Genomic DNA, 21,468 nt, shown 5'->3' with positions numbered 1-21,468 from the left:
CTTGAAGATAAATTAGTGGAATACCATCCTTCATTGTGCAGTGGTATAGACAGCTGGAGCAAAGAATGAATGTTTATTCGGTTTACAAATGTTCTACCAGTGAGTATCACTATTTGGACTGCTTTTTAAGAAAACCAAACAAGTACAAAAACTTTTATAACTCACTTTGTTTCTACTTTTCTGTTGTTTTTGTTTAAATGAATGTTGGTATCTTCGTAGGAGGAATTGGGTTGGAGGAGTTTCTGAGCCTGGTCGTACAAGGGGGCTGTGTAGAATCCAGTGTGTGTGTTAATGCCTCTCTCTCACACCATCAGTCTCAGTACCTGCTTCAAGTCAGTTCCGTACAATATTGTCAACATTCATAGTTAGACAAATATTGTACAAACAGCAGCAACATAAAAATCGAGCAAAGAGTATTAATTTTTTGTTACTTGGTTTTACAAATGGGAACAAATACTTACAACCAGGTCTATCGGAATCTGTTGTATTCATCCTTCAGATTTTTATGAATTAAGCTTTGGTCCTGTTTGAAGACAACGTGAGCCAAGTTCATGTTTTGAATCATTTAAGAAACAGACCTGGCCTAATGCAGAAGACAGGTGTTCCAAGCTTCCTTGAGTGTATGGTAAAGTCATTGTATAGCATGTTAATGCTGGGCTTGTTTTTCTCATTTCCTTATTTATATCTTTTGCCTGGCAATTTCACAAATAGCGTTCACAGATGAAATAAGTAGTGTTTTGAACGGCCAGGTTACTTTCCATATAATTTGCATTTTCTGTTCATTAGAATGACCAAAATCATAAGAGCAAAAGTCTTACCACTCATTGTTTTGATTTAAATATTTGGAATTCCATTGGCGTCGCTGTCCAAAATTAATAAATGGTGACGTAGCTTTAGTTTTGTCAGTGTGTGCTGTAACTGGACATGTTCTATTTCCCATTGCAGTTTACAATTTACAGCTTTTCGTGTAAATTTATCAGGCAAAATAGATGGTGGAAAACTATGACCATTTCATAAAAATGCAAATAAAGTCTTCGTTTCCTCAGAGGCTTTAGTAAATGGAGGACAGTAGCAATTCCTGACTACTTTTAAAAGTGTATTTATCCTTCTACACATGCGTGTTTTGGTATGGGTGCTGTGGGTAAGCACAATGTGTATATTTGAAGTTTATCAAAAAAAAATTCTAAGTTTAAGTAACACTCCATTCTCAATCCATAAACAGTAGAAAAGGGAAATTGCATGCTTTGGGGACTAGGGAACCGTGTCTGTTTTGAAACCTGACCTGTTGTAATATTGGTGCTTTACGCTGCTGTGAAGTATTTACAACCTCTGCTGATATTCATAAGGAGCCAGTCAGGGGAAGAGTTTTCTTAATGTCCATTGAAACTAGTTTTGGAAATCACCTATTCAGTATACAAAAAACTGTCTGATATGGAGTCTCCTTGCATAAAGTTTGCTTGCTATCAGACAGTTCCGTCCATCCAGCAATTGTGTTCTCGGGCAAGACCTAACTCAAGTCTCACATGTGAGATTCTTGAGACATTTACTAGGGAATAGTGGCTGAGGTGATTTCCCATTACTGCCCTCACGACTTTTACATTCAGAATACCTTCTCCTGAGAGAGGGGAGCTGCTACCAAGGCCATCCTTTACAACTGGGGGGTGAGGTAACATCAGTCCAGTATTCCGAACCGTTGCTACGTTCTCCAATCACTGGGGCTGTCTGGAGTATGGCCCGAACCAATCCCTTCTGACTTGGAGGTGGGAGTACTGAGCCAGCAGTCACTCTGTCTGGGCATGTAAACCTCACTAAACGTCAACCCAGTATTTAGAGACTATGGGCCCAAGTTTTGGATGTCCTCCCAGAACAGTGCTCCCAGAGGCCCGCCTATTTTTTAGAATAAATTAACTGCCTAAAACTTACCTCGCAATTCTCCGAGTCCAGCAGGCCTGTTTCACAGTCAACACAGCGCAGCACAAGCAACTGGGGGCGGAGCCACAGCCCTGGGCCAAAAAGAGTGCCGGCAGCTGCGCGCTCTTCTGCGCACGTGCGCTGTAGCTCCTGGCCTCCCAACATGTCCTGTCTCCGGGCGACCCTATCCCTGACCGAAGGGACGTCGCGTTGTTCGCCACCCCTATCCCGAGCCGAGTGGCCTGCCTGCCTCACCGTCTCTTGCCTCGTCGCCACTGTCCTTACCTCCTCAGCAGCGAGGCCCGCCCGAACTCCTCCCCGACGGCGGCCCCTGCCCGTCCGAACTCCTCCCCGACGGCAGGCCCTGCCCGTCCGAACTCCTCCCCGGCGGCGGGACCCGGCCCGAACTACTCCCCAGTGGCGGGGCCCGTCCACCCAGCTCTTCGGCAGGCTGTTGGAGGGCTCCCGGTGCTGCAGTAGGTGAGTAGAAACTTTCAATTTTTTATTTATTGATTTTTTTTTTATTTTGCTATTTTTTTTGATTTGATTTATTTATCATTTATTATTAATGGCTCTTTATTGGTAAAAATGAAGTGTTTAATGCTTTGTAAAATCCACTAACTTCCCTCCCCACCCCCACCCCCCCGCCCCCCCATCTCTCGCTACCTGTGCCTAATTTCTAATGTGTAGGCAAGTTCTTTCTGAACATACAAAAATCGACACTTAGAATGGAGTAAGTTAGTTTGGAGTAACTTTTCGTTGCCTAAACTTGCAAAACAGACATAAGTGGCTGGTAACGCCCCCTTTTGGAAAAAAAAACTGTACTAAAGTAAAACTATTCTAACTAACTAGAACTGGAGCAAACTAAATGCCGAGAATTGCGATTTCTAAGATACTCCATACTAAACTAGTTGCTCCAAAAATATAGGAGCAACTCGAGCTGAAACTTGGACCCAAAATTCTAGGCCCCAAGTTTCCACATGATTTGCTCCTGATTTTTAGGAGCAACTGGTGTAGAACGGAGTATCTTAGAAATCGGAATTTTCGTCATTTAGTTTGCTCCAGTTCTAGTCAGTTAGAACAGTTTCACTTTGGAACAGAATTTTCTTTTCAAAAGGGAGCGTGTCCGGCCACTTACGCCTGTTTTCAAAGTTTCGTCAGTGAAAACATACTCCAAACTAACTTAGAATGGAGTAAGTGAAGATTTTTGTACACTCAAAAAAACCTTGTCTGCACTTTAGAAAATCAGGCGTAGGTTATAAATCAGGCGTAGGGAATGGTGGGGAGGGGTGTTTAAAGGGAAGTTTACAAACATTTTAAAACATTCAGTTTTACAAATAAAGAGCCATCATCAATAATAAATGATAAATACATCAATAAATCAACCAATAAATCAATCAAAAAAAATTAATAAGAATTTTTTTAAAAAAATTAATAAATAAAACATTTTCTACTTACCGACTGCAGCACCGGGAGCCCTCCAACAGCGTGCTGGGATGCCCCCCCCCCCCCCCCCCCCCCCAGTGTATCTCTGTCAGTGTCTCTATCTCTCTGTCTGTCTGTGTGTGTCTCATTCTCTGTCTGTCAGTGTCTGTGTTTCTGACAGCGAGGGGAGGGGGAGGGGGGTAGCAGAGCAGAGGGATGGGGGAGAAGGGGGAGGGATGGGGGAGAAGGGGAGAGGGGGGAGAAAGGAGATTTGGGGGGGGGAAGGGGGGAAGGAGATGGGGGGGGTGGGGAGGAAGGAGAAGGGGGAGGGAGGCTGAACGGGCCGGGCCCGAGACTTCGGGCAGCGCCCGTCCCCAGCACCAGATTTACAGGTAGGTGGCGTTGGGTCGGGTCGGGGGGGGTGGTGGGAGTGAGGTCGGTTCGGGTCGGGGGGAGGGAGGGAGGGAGGGAGAGGGAGGTCAGGTCGGATCCAGAGCGGGGGTGGGGGGGAGCGGGTGTCAGGTCCGGTCCGGGGGCGGGTGTCGGGTCCGGTCCGGAGGCGGGAAGCGGGAGTCGAGTCGGGTCGGGAGGAAGCAGGAGCTGGCCGTGGGAGGAGCCTTATTCATGCAGCCCCAGTGAGGCCATTCGGCCAGGGCTAGGGGCTGCGTGCTTCGGGCCCCTCCCACACAGTTTCGGGCGCCTGGAGCTACTGCACTTGTGCGCCCACTGTAGCGCGCATGTGCAGAGGTCCCGGCACTGTTTTCGGCGCAGGGACCTGGCTCCGCCCCCTACAGCTCCTGCTGCGCTGCGCCGAGGGCCAGAGAACCTGCAGGGAGGTGGAGCATCTGGAGGATTTTTTTAGGCGCACTTTGTGGCACGAAAAACTGACGTCCAGGTCGGGACTGCACCGTTCTAGGCGCGGCTCGAAACTTGGGCCCCTAGTCTCCACTTGGGAGAATCTTATTCCGAAGCTGAAATTGAGATTTTATAAATATGTCTTTTGAGGGATGTTTAGTTTTTATATATAGACTTTTGTGGTATGTTTCAAAATATGCACTTGCTTTCCTGTGTTGTGTTTTTAATTCTGTGGATAGAAAGCTCGAATTATAAGATCCTAGGGATTCACAGGGAACTGCTGTATTCCAGTGTAGAAATATGAAGAATAAAATCAGAAACGTTCACTGGATACGATTGTATTATTTAACTGATATTCTGTCACAGTACTCAATGTGTTAGGGGGTGTTTAGCAGAATTGTAACTACACAAACCTGCCATCTGGGATATGTTTTTGTGGATTTTGGAGAATACAACGCCTCCTCAGATGATTGGCCCCAAAATTCCTCCGAGGGTCTGCTAGTCTCCTCCTGTAACTTAAGCGGAATGCTGACAGCCGGGAGGTCTCCACCATTTCCAACATGCCTTGTAAGGGGCCCTTGCAAAGCAAACACCATCAGCAGGCAGAGCTGAGGGCAAGAGCACCTCATGCCAGGAGCCTCTGAGCCAGAAAACAATCAGAACCCAATTCACCTCTGTGCGCTGGTATGACTATTTAATAGAAAGAGTTCTTGATTGGTCCCTTACACCGGAGGCTGAAGGTGACCTGGTTTGGATCAGGGAGGTGTAAGGGCTTGAGCAATCTCCAATCAGCCCCCAATTGCTTCTCTGCGCTTATAGAATGGCGCAAAGCAAAGTAGTCAATCGCTACATGCTGCAACTCATTGTAAAGATTGCGACAGACATATCGAGGCTTTTTTATCTTTTAATGCGGTTAGATTTTGGACCTGTTTTAACAAGAGTGTTATTTACAGTCTGCTTTTCAAAATGTTTTGACATTGTTATTTCAGTGAGTGGTTAACAGCAATGGTATTTTTTTTCTTTAAAAACATTTGTTTGATTGTTTTAAGGATTTCTATCTGAAACAGGCTAGGGGTGTGTGATAATTATGCTGTTCTCTGCGAGTTGGAGCAACAATACACTACGCTGTGGAGCAGAAAAACATAGCCCTGATCTCTTCCCCCACCCATGAATTGATTATTTCAATGTAGGGAACTGCTGAGCAGAATGAAGGCCAATCCAAGGTGGAGGGAAGAGGGCTCCTTGCTTTCGCTGCTTGCTGCTCGTATAGAGTATCATGCCCAAGCCCTCACTGGTTCTGTAGGCAGGACTGATGACTGGGAATAAATATACGGGGACACGGTTTCAAAAAGTAATGCTTTGCCAGCTTCATCTTCAAGGTGCAGAGGTTGAACTAGGAGCTTGCAGGGGCCTATTGAAGTTCGTACTTGCGACTATAATAACTTTCGTAGCTCATTGTGTTTGCTATAAGCTGTGTCAGTTGTGTTCTTGGGTACTGTTTTCTCTTTGGCAGTGCACTGATTCCACAATTTCTTTTAGATAAGGGGATGATTTAAGGCAATGATCAAACGATAGAGTACTTTCTCCCTTTTGACACCCCACATTAAGCACTCGCATGTCAGGTAGGACAAGCTAGCCTGGCCAGATGCCCAATAATGTATCCTAGCTTCAGTGTCCAAAGTGCAACAGCACAATGTTCAATTTTATATTTGAGCCATACCTCTGACCTCTCTAAGTAAGATTGCCAATTTAGTTGCAAAATAATCCTTTCCGTGTACTTCATTAATAGAATGTAATGTATATGTTTTCAATTTCACGGTAAAATTAAAATAGTTGAAACCTAAATGCTGTGTGCCAGGCTGAAATGTTCCCTCCTTCATTGCCATTCCCTGTGTAGGCCTTAAATGAGTCAAGGTTGCTAACCTTCCGAGCACTTATTAGATTCAGAGGCCATAACCTACTTTTTTAAACTGCGTGCCTATTTCATAGTTTAAAATTGTTCAAAGAGCAGCTTCAGAAAGTGTTGGTTTATTCTGTCCTCAGTAAGGCAAGAGACTTTTGTATCATTTAGGACAGCCTTCAGTTGATGTTATCTTGGTTTTACTGAAGCATAATTATGACATGTAAATAAATAAAATGTTAATGCAAGAGATATATGGAGGAAAAGAAGATGGACAATTAAGCGTATTCTTCTGCAGGGAATAAAATAAAATGTAAACATTTACCCCTAACTTTGAAGTGTGTTAAGATTACTACATTGACTCCAGTACAAACAATTCTCCTGAAAAGGCATCTTGGTCTTTTATGTAGACCATTATCCTACAGAATGTCACTTGACCATCTTATCCAAAAAGCAATCCTCAGTCCCTCAGTTTTAGACCATCAATGGGATAGTCTTAACATATGGAAGAGTTAGAAAGTTAACCAGATTACTTAATTCCATTAAAGAAAAAAAAGCTATAAATGTTACTTGTACACAGTGGACCTGTGGTGTAGTGTTTGGCACTTGTCTCCTGTCTCTGGTTGTAGGTTATTTGAGTTAGGTTGGATCGTTTGCTCCTTCCTGTCTATAGTAAGTGTGACCGGTTGCGCCAGCTGCTTGATGCTAGAAGTCCGGCCAAAGAGGAAATCTTTTACGAGCCTGTCATCCTATTTTCCTTTAGTGGCATGTAGAGCTTCTACAATCAGAATCACAGAAAGCTTTACAATTCTTCCAAATTTCCAGTTAAGAGCAGAGCGGACTATACTTACTGTCCTTTGTTTGCAGTTCTTTTAAATAGATACATTTATTCGTTCAATTATATTTTTTATTGATTATGCCTGCTCACCCCTCCGTGATTCGTGCCTCTGCTAGACAACCTGGCCAAGATTGAAAACTCACAAGGGAAAGTGAGCGAAGTTGTCTGTTACCAATCTGTTACATCTTGCTGTCCTGTTTCAGTAGTTCAACACTACCACTTGATAATTTTTCAAGTCCCAGTCAAATATTGCAGGTACTCAAAGCAACATAATTTTCCATAAAGTAAGTGAACAAAGCAACTGGCATAATGTAGATTGATTTTTGTTGCAAAATATCTATTTTTCTGTGCAAGTTATACCATATAGTGAATTTCTTATTTTTTCACCTTGCATCACTCTTAGTTTGCTGGTCACAAAGTGACATCAAAAATCCACTGTATTCTGCTTTACATAACTTGAGGCCCAAATGCTTTACATAGAATGAATTTTGGGCCTCAAGCTATCAGTAAAGAAGTCTGAAACGTCAATCTCTATTGAGGAGAAAAAAAGAAATAGTTTCCCATGTAGAATTAAGAATGTAGCAGATAATGGAGTTCAGCCATAGTACATTAAAGCTAAAAGACAACCATGCTAAAGGAAGAATGCACAAGTGGTCAAATCACTAATGACACTAGGTCAAGTTACCCATACTATCATTTATGAAGATATGAACATATGATGGTTGGGTCAAACAAACAATAGGCAGTGTTTTTGTAAAGTACGCAGTTTCCGAACGATATGAAGAAAGTGTTTGACGTTCTAAGTCTAAAATAATACAGTAAGAAAGGTAGGTAGCTCTACTTTTTTAAAAAAAATGGAATTTCAAAAAGTGTTTCTAGAATACAGGTACTAGCAATTATAAGAAATCTTAGTCCGGAATTGAAATACTAATTTGGGTGGAATTTAATAATTGCAAGTGTTTTTTCTGAAGAGTCTTAATTTTTTTTCTAAGCATATATACTCAACAACAATTTGCATTTATATAGCGGCTTTAACATAGAAAAACGTCTCAGAATGCTTCACAGAGGCATAAGGAAAAAATGGACACCGAACCAAAGAAGGAGCTATGAGGAAGGGTGACCTAAAGCTTGATCAAAGAGATAGATTTTAAAGGTGGAGAGGCGGATGGGTTTAGGGAGAGGATTCAAATTGTGGAATAATGCATGGGTCTATGGGGCCCTACCAGAGAGGAGTTTAACTGAAGTGTAGCATATTTGATACGATTTTAATTTATTAATGCAGTATGTACGGGCTTATTTCTTCTTCCATTTTACCACCCATTTGTGTTTGAATGGCCGGAGAGGCCCGAATGTTTTTAGTGCCCAGACCCAAGATTTCTTAATCCGGTTGTGAGGATTTCAGACCAGGGAGCAGATTAGGCTTGTGCATGATAAAAAAAAAAACAAGAAGATAACTTCTTAGTTTTATGATTTCTTTAATAAATAGAACACATCATCCACATAAGGTGTTATGTTTGGGAATATTGCTTGGATGAGAAATAATTTGAGTGTGAGATAATTGAGTTCTTTCTCCTGTGTGATATAACCCTATGCTATACAGGTTGAACCTCCCTTATCCGGAACCTGGCCTGTTCTGGATAAGGGACTTTTCCGGATGAGGGGTGGTTCACGTTAAATTGGATGGTACAGGTACTGAGCAAGGAGATAATGGGGCTGGGAGTGCGGCAGAGAGATCATATGGAGGGGTGGAGGGGGGGGGGGGGCGGTGGAGCGGAGAATCGCGGGGTCAGGCCAGCAATTGCGGGAGTCGGCAGCGAGGAAGGACTTCAACTTGTTCATGTCGGAGTTCTGCGCATGCGCCACCCGGTGGCCGGGAATGGTTCTGGTTGAGGTTCTGGATAAGGAAATTCTGGATAATGGAGGTTCAACCTGTATTTCATTCTGTAGGCAGTACTGGGCTTTATGATGATAAGATTTCATTGTTTTTGTTGAATGAATTTTTTTTTCAAATGTAGAAGGTAGGCAGCATATGTAGAGTACTTGTGGAGAGAATAATTGCCTTTTCATCATGTTGAACATATTTGAAAAGACGTGTCCACAAATTTGCCTTGCAATCTCAGCAGTTCTTTCCCTTGTGATGTCACTGTAGTGTGCTGCATGTAGCTCGTATTCTTTTGGTGCAAAATATTAGTACAGGGTTTATGAACATATTATTTGTTTCCTTGATATAGAAGTTTTGTTGTATTTTATGTTTCTGATTAAACTTTAACCCCGAGAAGAATGAGGGAAGCTGAGGTTGAGTGGATCCCAGGGAAGTTGTAAATACATAATTGATGGTGTTTCTTTGTATGTGTGGGGTGGTGTGGTGGGGAGAGAAGTATCTCAATTAAAATATGAATGGTTCTGTATAGAACCAGTCAGAAAGTGCAGCTTACTAACTCGCAACAAAGAATTGACAGTAGGGAGATGGAGCTGATTGCTTCGGGAGTCTGCAAATGAGTAATTATTGTTTTTATGTCTCTGAAGAATCTCGCCTTATGAAATGTTGTTCCTTCAAGGCTTTTTTTTACCCAGAGCACAATTAAAAGTAATTTTTCAGTCACTTTGTCATCTGGGAATGTAGACGCCAGTCATATCAAATTGCCTCTCGCAGTCTTGGGGTAGTGTAGTGCAAGAAATACTTGGTGATTTATTACAGCAGTTCCTTGTTGAAACAAGAAAGCCCAGGAGTGATTTTCCTAACGTAATTGCAGCTTAATTAAAGAGACATGTCTAAGACAGGTTTCTCTTAACATATGTCATTCTGTTGGAAAATGACTTCTGCAACTTTATAATTTAGTAAGATATAAAAGACTGAACTTAAAAAGAGACCCCTCAAGATCAGTATAATATATTTGTTATCTGCACTGCATGGCCTGAAATTTGATCTTTGTTTATTTTAATATTGGGGTTTCCCCATGCACCTATTAAGTCAGAAAGAGCACACTGGGTATTTGGTCCCAAGCATCTGCCCATGCTGTTCTTGAGCCAGTTACGAAGAGGAACCTGACATTGGCTCAACAACAACGATCTATCTGATTTTGCCTCCCACATATCACTTCACCCTTCTAATGGGAGGTTTGTCCTCTGTACTCAGCCTCTTCTCACCCCTCCTTTCTGATGCATTATAACTCATCAGGAATATAATGGTGTGCAGGGCGGGACCTGTGCCTTCCACTGTGCGACTGAACCGCTGCACAAGGTTAGAGATCCTGGCCCACATTCCCGGGTCATCTGCACAGTCGGGGCATACTGCTGGTGTCTGCGGACCCAAGTTTCGGGCCGTGCCTAGAATGGCGCAGCCCCGACCTGGACGCCCGTCTTTCGTGCTCGAAAATGCGCCTAAAAAATACTTACAGATTCTCCGGCTCCCTGCGGTCCTCTGGAGCTGGGCACGGCGCAGCACGAGCTGTGGGGGGCTGAGCCAGGTCCCTGCGCTGAAACAGTGCCGGGACCTCTGCACAGACGCGCTACAGTGGGCGCGCATGTGCAGTAGCTCCAGGCGCCCAAAACTGTGGGAGGGGCCCGAAACACGCAGCCCCTATCCCTGGCCGAATGGGCTCACTGGGGCTGCGTGGATCAGGCTGCACCTCCCATGCCCAGTTCCTGCTTCCTGCCTTCAGCTGGCTCAAACTCTCCCCCCCCACCCCCGACCCGACCCGCACTCCCCGGACCCGACTCGACTCCCGCTCCCCTGTCCCGGATCGACCCGACTCCCGCTGCGGACTCGACTCACCCACCCCCCCCCAGGACCCGACCCCCGACCCCCGGCCACCTACCTTTAACTCCAGTGCTGGGGGCGGGTGCTGCCCGAAGTCTTGGCCGGGCCCGTTCAGCCTCCTTCTCCTCTCCTCTCTCCTCTCCCCTCCCTCTCTCCCTTCTCTCCTCTCTCCCTCTCCTCCCTCCCTTCTCCCCCTCCGTCCCTCCCCTCCCTTCTCCCCCTCCCTCACCTCCCTTCTCCCCCCCCTCCCTTCTCTCCCCTCCCTCTCTCTCCCCCTCCCTTCTCTCCCCCTCCCTTCTCTCCCCCTCCCTTCTCTCCCCCTCCCTTCTCTCCCCCTCCCTTCTCTTCCCCCTCCCTTCTCCCCCTTCCTTCTCTCCCTTTCCCTCCCTTCCTTCTTCCCTTTCTCTCCCTCCCTCCCTTCTCCCTCTTCCCTCCCTCCCTCCCTTCTCCCCCTTCCCTCCCTTCTCTCCCTTCTCTCCCTCCCTCCCTCTTCCCCCCCCCCCCCCTCGCTGTCAGAAACACAGACACTGACAGGGAGTGAGAGACACACACACAGACAGACAGAGACATAGAGACACACTGGGAGGGCCCCCGTCCCAGCACGCTATTGGAGGGCTCCCGGTGCTGCAGTCGGTAAGTTGAAAATGTTTTATTTATTGATTTTTACATTTTTTTTAATTTTTTATAAATTTTTTTGTTTGATTTATTGGTTGATTTATTGATGTATTTATTATTGCTGATGGCTCTTTATTTGTAAAACTGAAGTGTTTAATGTTTGTAAACTTCCCTTTAAACCCCCCCCCCCCCCCCCCATTCCTTACGCCTGATTTGTAACCTACGCCTGATTTTCTAAGTGTAGACAAGGTTTTTCTGAGCGTACAAAAATCTACACTTACTCCATTCTAAGTTAGTTTGGAGTAAATTTTCACTGCCTAAACTTTCAAAACGGGCGTAAGTGGCCGGACACATCCCCTTTTGAAAAAAAAATCTGTTCCAAACTGAAACTGTTCTAACTGACCAGAACTGGAGCAAACTAAATGCCGAGAATTGCAATTTCTAAGATACTCCATTCTAAACCAGTTGCTCCAAAAAAACAGGAGCAACTCAGGCCGAAACTTGGCCCCTGCAAGAGTGCAATCAGTAGTGGCTGCCACTACTTGAGCTGATCTCCCCTTCCAAGGCGAGGAGGCCAAATGCCCCCCAAAATTTATTTTACATATTTAATGCACTGGAGCCATTCTGATGAAGGAAGGTAATCAGTGCCCTTCTGACAAGATTTCAAAGGGAGCTTGGATTACGGTTCCACAGGTGTGAGTCCCATTGAAATCTTGCAAGGACATAAAGGGAAGAATTTCCAGGAAAGCCCTGGAACTCTCGTATCCTCCCTCCGCCCCCCCCCCCCCCCCACCACCACCACCACACATGCCACTTTTACATGAGTGGGGTGACACAAGATCCACCCATGGCTCCCACATCTGGAATTACAAGGTGAAATGTGATGGAATCCCAGTGGTGCCAAGATCCGGCCCATTTTTTTAATCCCTTCCCCTGGGTGTAAACCCTACCTGAGTCCCCTCCAGCCTCAGGAATTTCAGGGCAATTGTTTTTCTTCTACTTGGCATTTGAGTTTTATACCCTTGGAGGGATTTTGATGGGTTGTGCAGAACAAATGGTTTTACAAAATAATGATCATTTCTTTGTCTTATTATCTTCATGTTCTGTAAGCTTTTGCAATATAATGTTTATTTACGATCATTGTTTAAAAAATATATATTTTTATAGCTACAAGAAATGGAAACTATTCAGACAAATATGAAAAATGATATCTGTTGCATATTAAGACAAAGCTGGTAGATGTATTTCAATGTGCTACCATGTTTTCAGTTTGCTGGGAACACGCAACAAAAAGCTTTGCTGGGAACTTGTAATTGATTTTGTTTTAAATTTTGTCGTGTCTAAATAGATGTATAATATATCTGCTGCAACTGCTCCTTGTGTAAGTAAGAAAAGTCAAAAGGGGGTAATTTTATCTTTTGGCAAAAGTGTAAAACGGGTGATAGCGGATCGGCTGCCCACCATACGCTTTCTACTGATTTTCCCTTCTACTGACTTCCGGTATCATCTGTTTTACACTATTGCAAAAAATTAAAAATGACCCCCAATGAGTCTCGTGGCAGATGTGGTTTAATTTCTAATGCTAAACTTTGGCTTACCACTGCTTATTTTTAAGGCAAAATGGGGATTCAACTGAAGTCAGATTTTCTGACCTATATTGCAACTTTCCTTTCCCTTCCCATCCCTCCTATCCTTTTCTTGCTTTGCAGAACCTCCATCAAACTACCAAATCTCTCAGCCTGAAGTGCACACAGCGCATCCAGGAGATTTGCTTCAGTTGCAATGTCCATTGAAAGAGGATGTACAGAGCATCAATTGGACAAAAGATGGGGAACAGTTGGGATACAGCAATAAGACTTACATAATCACAGATAACTTGCAGATTAGTGATGCCACGCATGAGGATTCGGGCCTCTATGCTTGTACTGCAATTAGACCAACAGGCAGTGATACAGTATACTTCGTTGTAAACATTACAGGTGAGTAACATTTGAACTGGATCCTAGAAATTCAATAAAGCTTAACATTTTTACTGACCTAGTTGCCTATCCACACAAAATTTATTTAAGTCTGAGGGGAAAAAAATCTAATTAACTTTACTTGGCATTGTGGACAAATTGAAACTGAAGCCCAAACTGACAGACTGTGTGGCAGGGCTGACTGTCAGGAATATGACAGTTTTCAAAAAGGGTGATGCAGCTTGTCCTCTGACTTGAGCGTTGTTCTATTTCAATACCTGTACACTTGCTGTAATAGTATATGCCGCAGTAATAACTAGTATAAGGCTCGCCACACATCAGATCATTCTGTTTGGATGCATTTTAATTAAGTAGGTCTCATTTATTAGTTTTTAGAGAAAAATATACGCCTGATCTTTTAGTTTGCATCTGGAAGGGCTACTCCAATGTGAATAATTATTTTGTGTGTTTTGTAACTATCTTTTCAGTGTAGTGATGATTTTAGTACACTTCCTGAATAAAATTTAAGGCACCACTGTAGCCATGATTTCCCCACAAAGTGAGTTCCTTATTTTGGCTGAGTCAACAAAGGGAGGAGTTGAACTGCGGGCAAGACATGCCAAGCCCCTCTCCTGATCCTTCTAGTAGGCAATGTTGGAGTTGCTTAGGTCTTGGAATTGTGTTTGGCCTGGGAGGGACAATTTAAACCACCAAAGTCGAAAAAGACTAATTATATACTGGCGCCAATCATGGATATTGTGATATTTTAATTATTTTTAATGCCTTTTGGCTACCTGGGGGTGGGGGAATGCTTCAGATACATTTCAAAAATATCAATTTTTCAATATGGTTTTCTTCCAGATGCCATTTCCTCAGGGGACAATGAAGAGGACAGTGATGGGTCAGAAGAGACAGCCAATGATGGTAACAAGATAAGTAAGTGCAGGGTGAGGAGCCAGTCTGGAGTTTGATGGAATGAAGTCTCACAAGAACATCAGGTCCTATAAGGATCTGATTGTGTATATGCAAAATTAAGAGTTTTCAAACTCTAAAGATGGGGAAATAAAAATGATAACGTTGGAAAGTAATTTACTTGTTTTCTTTCATCTGCACACAATGTTTTCTTTGTGCAGCTATTATTACGCCTGGTATGTTTAATTTCAAGTATGGTAATGATTTATTTTATTCTCTGAGGAGTCATCTTGTTATTAAGCTGATTTTAGGAAACGCCCTCTGGAGATTGCATTGCGAATCTCATTTATGAAGATAATTTCAAAATAAATTACTCCGGAATGCACTTGTTCTATCCAGTAATTGCATAATCTGTAGAGTCCTTTTATCTTGTCCAATTTGTCAGCAAAACTCACAATACTAGGCTGACGCTGACATTAAGTGGGCTTACAGAAGCCACTTAATGTAGACACAGATATGAAAAAGAGCTGAAAGGAAACGAGAGCAGGCCAAGCACTGTAAGCTTTGCTCACTTAGGAGCATTTTCACTTGTGGGTCAGAGCTGAGGATCCGAGCCTTGCACCAGATTATGAGCACATAATTTGAGATGGCATTGCAGTGCAGTACTGAAAGAACTCTTTTATGGGAGGTGTTGGCCTTTGAATGAGGTGTTAAACCATGGTCCCATCTATCTATTACAGTGGTTCAGGTAGATGGTAAAGATCCATCACACTATTGGAAGACGAACAGAAAATTCTTCCAGTAACTGGAGAAACATTCCTCCTTCAACCAATACCACTTAAAACCAGATTGTCCACCTCCTGGCTGTTTATTGTTGGCCAAAAGTGGCTGTTTTTGTGTAGGCAAATACAGCAGTCACTGCAGTTCAAAAATAGAAAAAAAGAAAGAGTTGCATTTATATAGTGCCTTTCACGACCACCGGACATCCCAAAGTGCTTTACATTTAATGAAGTACTTTTGAAGTATAGACACTGTTATAATGCAGGAAGTAATTCCTTGTGTGAGGTGCTTTGTTGTAATAAATAAATAACTTGTTATAGAATGAAAAATTGCACAATCTATTAAATTAAAGTAAAATGATTTGCACTTTGGGGACTTCAATTTCTTCATGCTGCTGCACTCCACTCCCCATGCATGTTGCTGTGGGTAAGTGCTTAGTGCAGACCAGGCAGCTCAACATGGGGAACAGGGCAAGAAAAGTCAACCCCAGGTTACTTTGCAGACCTACTTGTTGTTAACTCAACATTGGTGGAAATCTGGGGACAGATTGTCTATATGAAATCTTGACTACAGAGGATACATGGCCTATGAAGATTGGGGGCTGGGGAGAAATGCTAGGGATTTGTATCATCAACGATGCTGATTGAATGTAAGAGACTAAAGTATTGACTGAATGTAATACCCCCTTCATATATTAATGTTTTATATTAGCTTAGGGTGGAGTAGTCTTGATGTCACTATGGAAATGGGTATCCTTTGTGATTTAAATTCAAGTTGGTTATGGCTAACTGAGATATTTTAACATTTTATTGAACCATTTTGACATAATAGAACAACTCTATTGAAAGGGTAAGGAAATGGTTTGCATTTTATGGATGTGATGATATAGGTACAGGTTGAACCTCCATTATCCGGATCCCTTATCTGGAACCACCCCTCATCCGGAACCATTCCCAGAGCATGCATAGAACTCTGACTTGAACAAATTGAAGTCCTTCCTCGCTGCTGACTCCTGCAATCGCTGGCCTGACCCCGCGATCCAACACCCCCCACCACTCTTCCCACCCCACCATGATCTCTCTGCCGCACTCCCAGCCCCAAGCCAGCCAGCCCCGATATCCCCTTGCTCAGTATCTCTACCGTCTAATTTAACGTGACCACCCCTCGTCCGGAAAAATCCCTTTTCCGGACCAGGCCAGGTCCCGAGGGTTCCGGATAAGGGAGATTCAACCTGTAGTTTAGAATATAATTGTGTGAAATTGGTTGACTATAGGTTTAAAAACTGATGTCTTGTGTTGAGGTAAAGAAAAGCCATTATAGAGTCTTATTTTAGTTTTGTAGTTATTCATACAAGACTTTATTTTAGTGTATCCAGAACAAATGTGTGGTACTATGGATCTGGTGTTCATGAATAGTGACATTGTTTAAGTAAAGAGCAATTTAAATCTGTCTCTGGGTTTCCATATTGAAAAGCTATAACAAGCAATGAACGGAAACAGTAACCAAGCTCAACATACATGTAATGCAGAAGGACATGGTCTAACTTGGCAGTTAAACTGGTTTTGTAGAAGGGAAGTGTTCAAACAATAATTCTCTATCTAAAAAAAAAATGTAATTTATTAAAAGCTATTTTAAAATAAAATTGCACAATATTAAATTCAATAGTACTGTCTGGTTTATTACTGTTGAGTACATTTGTGGCATGTTCTGTTTTACTACAGCATCTAAGTTTACCTTGGAGGAACATTTTTAATTCTGTTAAAACAGAAGAGTTTAGAAGAATGAGAGGTGATCTCATTGAAACATGCAAATTCTTAGAGCTTGAAGGGGTAGATACAGGGAGGATGTTTCCTCTAGCTGGGGAATCTAGAACCAGGGATCACAATCTCAGAATAAGGGGTTGGCCATTTAGGACTAATGAGGAGAAATTTCTTCACTCGAAGGGTGGTGAATCTTTGGAATTTTCTACCCCAGAGGGCTGTGGAGGCTCAGTCGTTGAGTATATTCAAAGCAGAGATCAATAGATTTTTGGATATTAGGGGAATCAAGGGATATGGGGATAGTGTAGCAAAGTGGAATTGAAGAAGAAGATCAGCCATGATCTTATTGAATGGCGGAGCAGGCTCGAGGGGCAAAATGGCATATTCCTGCTCCTATTTCTTATGTTCTTAGAAGCAACATCTTAGTAACTGCGTATAGTGACAGTATCAGTAAGAAATGTCAGTCACACATAACTGCCTGGAAACTGGTAACCAATTGATTTTATATCTAAGAAAACATGCAAGTTTTAACATACCTGCACTCTGTGAAAAATTGCGCTCATAACCGCAACCCACAGGAACTTTTGTTGATTACTGCAACAAAAAGTATACATTAATGATGCAGCATACTAAGTTACTTTGCCTACCCGAATCATTCTCTTTGTTTTATGCAAATGTGTGATATTTAAGTATTTTTCCTAGTCCTATTTTATAGAAACTATTTGCCATAAGTATTTGTTGTCCTTAATTTTTACAGTTGTTAGCAACTATAAATCCCTTCAAATTTGTTATTTACATTTTATATTATACATTTAACAGAATCATTTTGTACTGTCCCTAATGTGTGAGGAGGACACACAAAATCTGCAAAAGGACATAGACAGGCTAAGTGAGTGGGCAAAAATTTGGCAGATGGAGTATAATGTTGGAAAGTGTGAGGTCATGCACTTTGGCAGAAAAAATCAAAGAGCAAGTTATTATCTAAATGGGGAAAGATTGCAAAGTGCAGCGGAACCTGGGGGTACTTGTGCATGAAACGCAAAAGGATAGTATGCAGGTACAGCAAGTGATCAAGAAGGCCATATTTAGGAAAGGATATACTTGCTTTGGAGGCAGTTCAGAGAAGGTTCACAAGGTTGATTCCGGAGATGAGGGGGTTGACTTATGACGAAAGGTTGAGTAGGTTGGGCCTCTACTCATTGGAATTCAGAAGAATGAGAGGTGATCTTATCGAAACGTATAAGATTATGAGGGGGCTTGACAATGTGGATGCAGAGAGGATGTTTCCACTGATGGGGGAGACTAGAACTAGAGGGCATGACCTTAGAATAAGGGGCCGCCCATTTAAAATGGAGATGAGGAGAAATTTCTTCTCTGAGGGTTGTAAATCTGTGGAATTCTCTGCCTCAGAGAGCTGCGGAAACTGGGACATTGAATAAATTTAAGACAGAAATAGACAGATTCTTAAATGATAAGGGGTTATGGGGAGCGGGCGGGGAAGTGGAGCTGAGTCCATGATCAGATCAGCCATGATCTTATTGAATGGCGGAGCAGGCTCGAGGGGCCGTATGGCCTACTCCTGTTCCTATTTCTTGTGTTCTTCAGTTCCAATGAAACCTGATGCAGAGGCTGTTGAAATCGTATGCGTACAGTAAATTAAGGTGAAAATGTACCCAAAGTCAGCTTAATGCTAACTGGCTCTATAGTTTAGTTCCACTCCAGTGGGGGGTCTTGTTGAGCGTGAGAAGGAACATTGCAGCGAGGAAGATTGAGAAGAGAGTTGGTGCGATGATGCAGCCCTGCTTGACCCCAGACCTGACGTGGATTGGTTCTCTGGTGGATCCGTTGGTCAGGATCACGGCTTGTATGTCGTCGTGGAGCAGGCGGAGGATGGTGACAAACTTTTGGGGGCAGCCGAAACAGAGGAACTAAATTATAGAACCAATGGGAACCTGTTCAACCTTCGTCGCCACCAGGCTAGATCCAAGGTCATCCCATCCTCTGTCATCGAACTACAGTACGCGAACGATGCTTGCATCTGCGGACCACGCTTGCATCTGCGCACATTCAGAGGCTGAACTCCAAGCCATCGTCAACATCTTCACCGAGGCGTATGAAAGCATGGGCCTTACACTAAACATCCATAAGACAAAGATCCTCCACCAACCTGACCCCGCCACACAGCACTGCACCCTCGGTCATCAAAATCCACGGCGCGGCCCTGGACAACGTGGACCATTTTACATACCTTGGGAGCTTACTATCAGCAAGGGCAGACATCGACGGCAAGGTCCAACACCGCCTCCAGTGCGCCAGCACAGCCTTCGGTCTCCTGAGGAAGAGAGTGTTCGAAGACCAGGACCTCAAATCTGGCACCAAACTCGAGGTCTACAGGGCTGTAGTGATACCCGCCCTCCTATTATGGCTCGGAGACATGAACCATATGCAGTAGATACCTCAAAGCGCTGGAGAAATACCACCAGCGTTGCCGCCTCAAGATCCTGAAAATCTACTGGGAGGATAGATGCACCAACATCAGTGTCCTCGATCAGGCCACATCCCCAGCATCAAAGCACACTCGACCAGCTCCATTGGGTGGGCCACATCGTCCGCATGCCCGACACAAGACTCCCAAACCAAGCGCTCTATTCGGAACTCCTACACGGCAAGCAAGCCCCAGGTGGGCAGAGGAACTGTTTCGAGGACACCCTCAAAACCTCCTTGATAAAGTGCAATATCCCCACCGGCACCTGGGAATCCCTGGCCCAAGACCACCCTAAGTGGAGGAAGAGCATCCGGGAGTCTCATCGCCGAGCGCATGCAGAAAACAAGTGCAGGCAGCGGAAGTAACGTCCGGCAAATCAGACTCCCCACCCACCTTTTCCTTCAACGACTGTCTGTCCCATCTGCAACAGAGACTGTAATTCCCTTATTGGACTGTACAGTCATCTGAGAACTCACTTTTAGAGCGGAAGCAAGACTTGCATATGATGATGAGTAATGCTAATTGGTATCCCAAGGAGAAGAATTCGACCAGTTGCATTTTAATGTAGTTAAATATTGAAAATTTATCACATGGTAACTTGCATAGCCATTTGAGGTGATTATACTATTGATATTGAGTGACAGGAAGCTTAAAAGATGGTGGTGATAAACGTAAAAGGAGATTGTACTAATATTGACATTATTTAGTATTGGTATCAACCACAAACTGTATTTGTTTTACTTTTACTACATTGTCACAAGAGTTAATGTGCAGATAGTGTAACATGGTACAACCATATTTATTACATTAAGCATTGGCCTTCAGCACTTAAAGGGAGCCATTGTCTCTAATTTAAGCAGTTCTTGAACAAGAGCTCAGTGTGTGCCCTGACTCATGTTTTAAGAAACGTGCTATATAAAGAAAGAATTGACTATTCTTTAAAGAATAAAGAAATCTTTAAAGTGTTAAGAAGCTAATGTTTTCCATCACGGATCTTGCATTTAATAACATTTTGGTGGTGAAAACTGGCACTAAACACTGAAGAACTTATTGAGAATGAAGTATAGGCCGATGGAACAAGCTTTTTACAGTTCACTGTTAACACACCATGATTCCCACACTGTCAATATCTGGTCTTAGCTGCTTTGCCTTCCTTCTAATGATGGAATGGACACTGAAGGCTGGATCACTCTCAGCTTCCATAACCCTAATCTTGAACTTAGTTTAAAAGCAGCAGTGGCACAGCTGAGTGTAGGTTAATTTGAGCATCGAATGATGTGTATCATAGAATAACCTCAGGGCCGAGAGCAAGTGTATGTGTGTGGAGGTGTGCGCACATATGTACAAGTGTGCATTGGGAAAGGGGTGCGTTGAGAAGAAAAATAGGTAAGCGTTAAAAAAAGTAGTAATTTAGGGTGTGATACAAGTGCACTAAACAAGTCTTTGCCACCAAATCTTAAAACTTTAATATTAATTGATATTACTCACCAAAACTCAAATTTAAAACGGCATCCTTTTAGAAATATCTTAAAATGTTGGTAGTTAAGATGATGGTTCTCTTAGCCGGTTAATTACAAATTGATCTCTACTATATGCAGAGGTAAAGGATTATGTTTGAACTTTGAGTTTTGGTGAATAACTTTTAAGCACTGAAACTTCAAAATTACTTTGCCAGGAAGTGGTTATATTAGAGAACAGTGCGTTAGTAATGGATATGTAACAAAATAGTATGTTGTTGAAGATGTATAGATTATGGTATTATTTAAAGGAGACAGTACACATTAAATCAGCTACTGAGATGGTGTCTGGGAACATAAAGCTGACAACCATTTCACTGTACATATGCCTTACTGATGCCTTACCATCACATTTTGACTTTGTAAATAAGTAAAATATTCCTAATGTTATCCATACTTCTGTTTGCCTGGACAACTGATAGAATTTAGGACCCAGTACTTCTTCAAAAAAGTGTTGTCCTCTGGGCACCAGAGTTCAAACATACCACTCAACTTGGCAGCGTATGTTACTACCATCACGGCTGTTTTAAGTTTTCCGTACAGGAAGTACTGTCAATTCTATAGGTAAACTATCACTGAGGTCATATTTTTATATGTATTTTTCTCATAGCCAACATTTTTAAAAAAAAGATGGTCCTATTTCCCTGTACTCACCCCCCAATCTTTTTCTCCCAAACGGGTCTTGCCAGACCACAGATCTTTGCGGGGTGGGCTACTGCTCTCCTTGCTTAGCCATCCAGTTGCTCTGTGAT

At 43.0% G+C, this 21,468-nt stretch overlaps 1 protein-coding gene across 1 annotated transcript in view; it reads left to right on the top strand.

The window, feature by feature from the left end:
- The window catches only part of LOC139260275 (fibroblast growth factor receptor 2-like), an 88,250-nt gene that overhangs the window by 13,422 nt on the left and 53,360 nt on the right, over positions 1-21,468 (top strand). Inside the window, 2 exon segments of the mRNA XM_070876674.1 lie at positions 13,014-13,283; positions 14,124-14,198. Of these exon segments, the coding sequence (XP_070732775.1) occupies positions 13,014-13,283; positions 14,124-14,198 (345 nt within the window).

Source organism: Pristiophorus japonicus, chromosome 3 (genome assembly GCF_044704955.1).
Source record: "Pristiophorus japonicus isolate sPriJap1 chromosome 3, sPriJap1.hap1, whole genome shotgun sequence".
NCBI lineage: Eukaryota > Metazoa > Chordata > Chondrichthyes > Pristiophoridae > Pristiophorus > Pristiophorus japonicus.
Note: the sequence above shows the minus strand (reverse complement) of the source record. Positions and strands in the feature narration are given on the sequence as shown.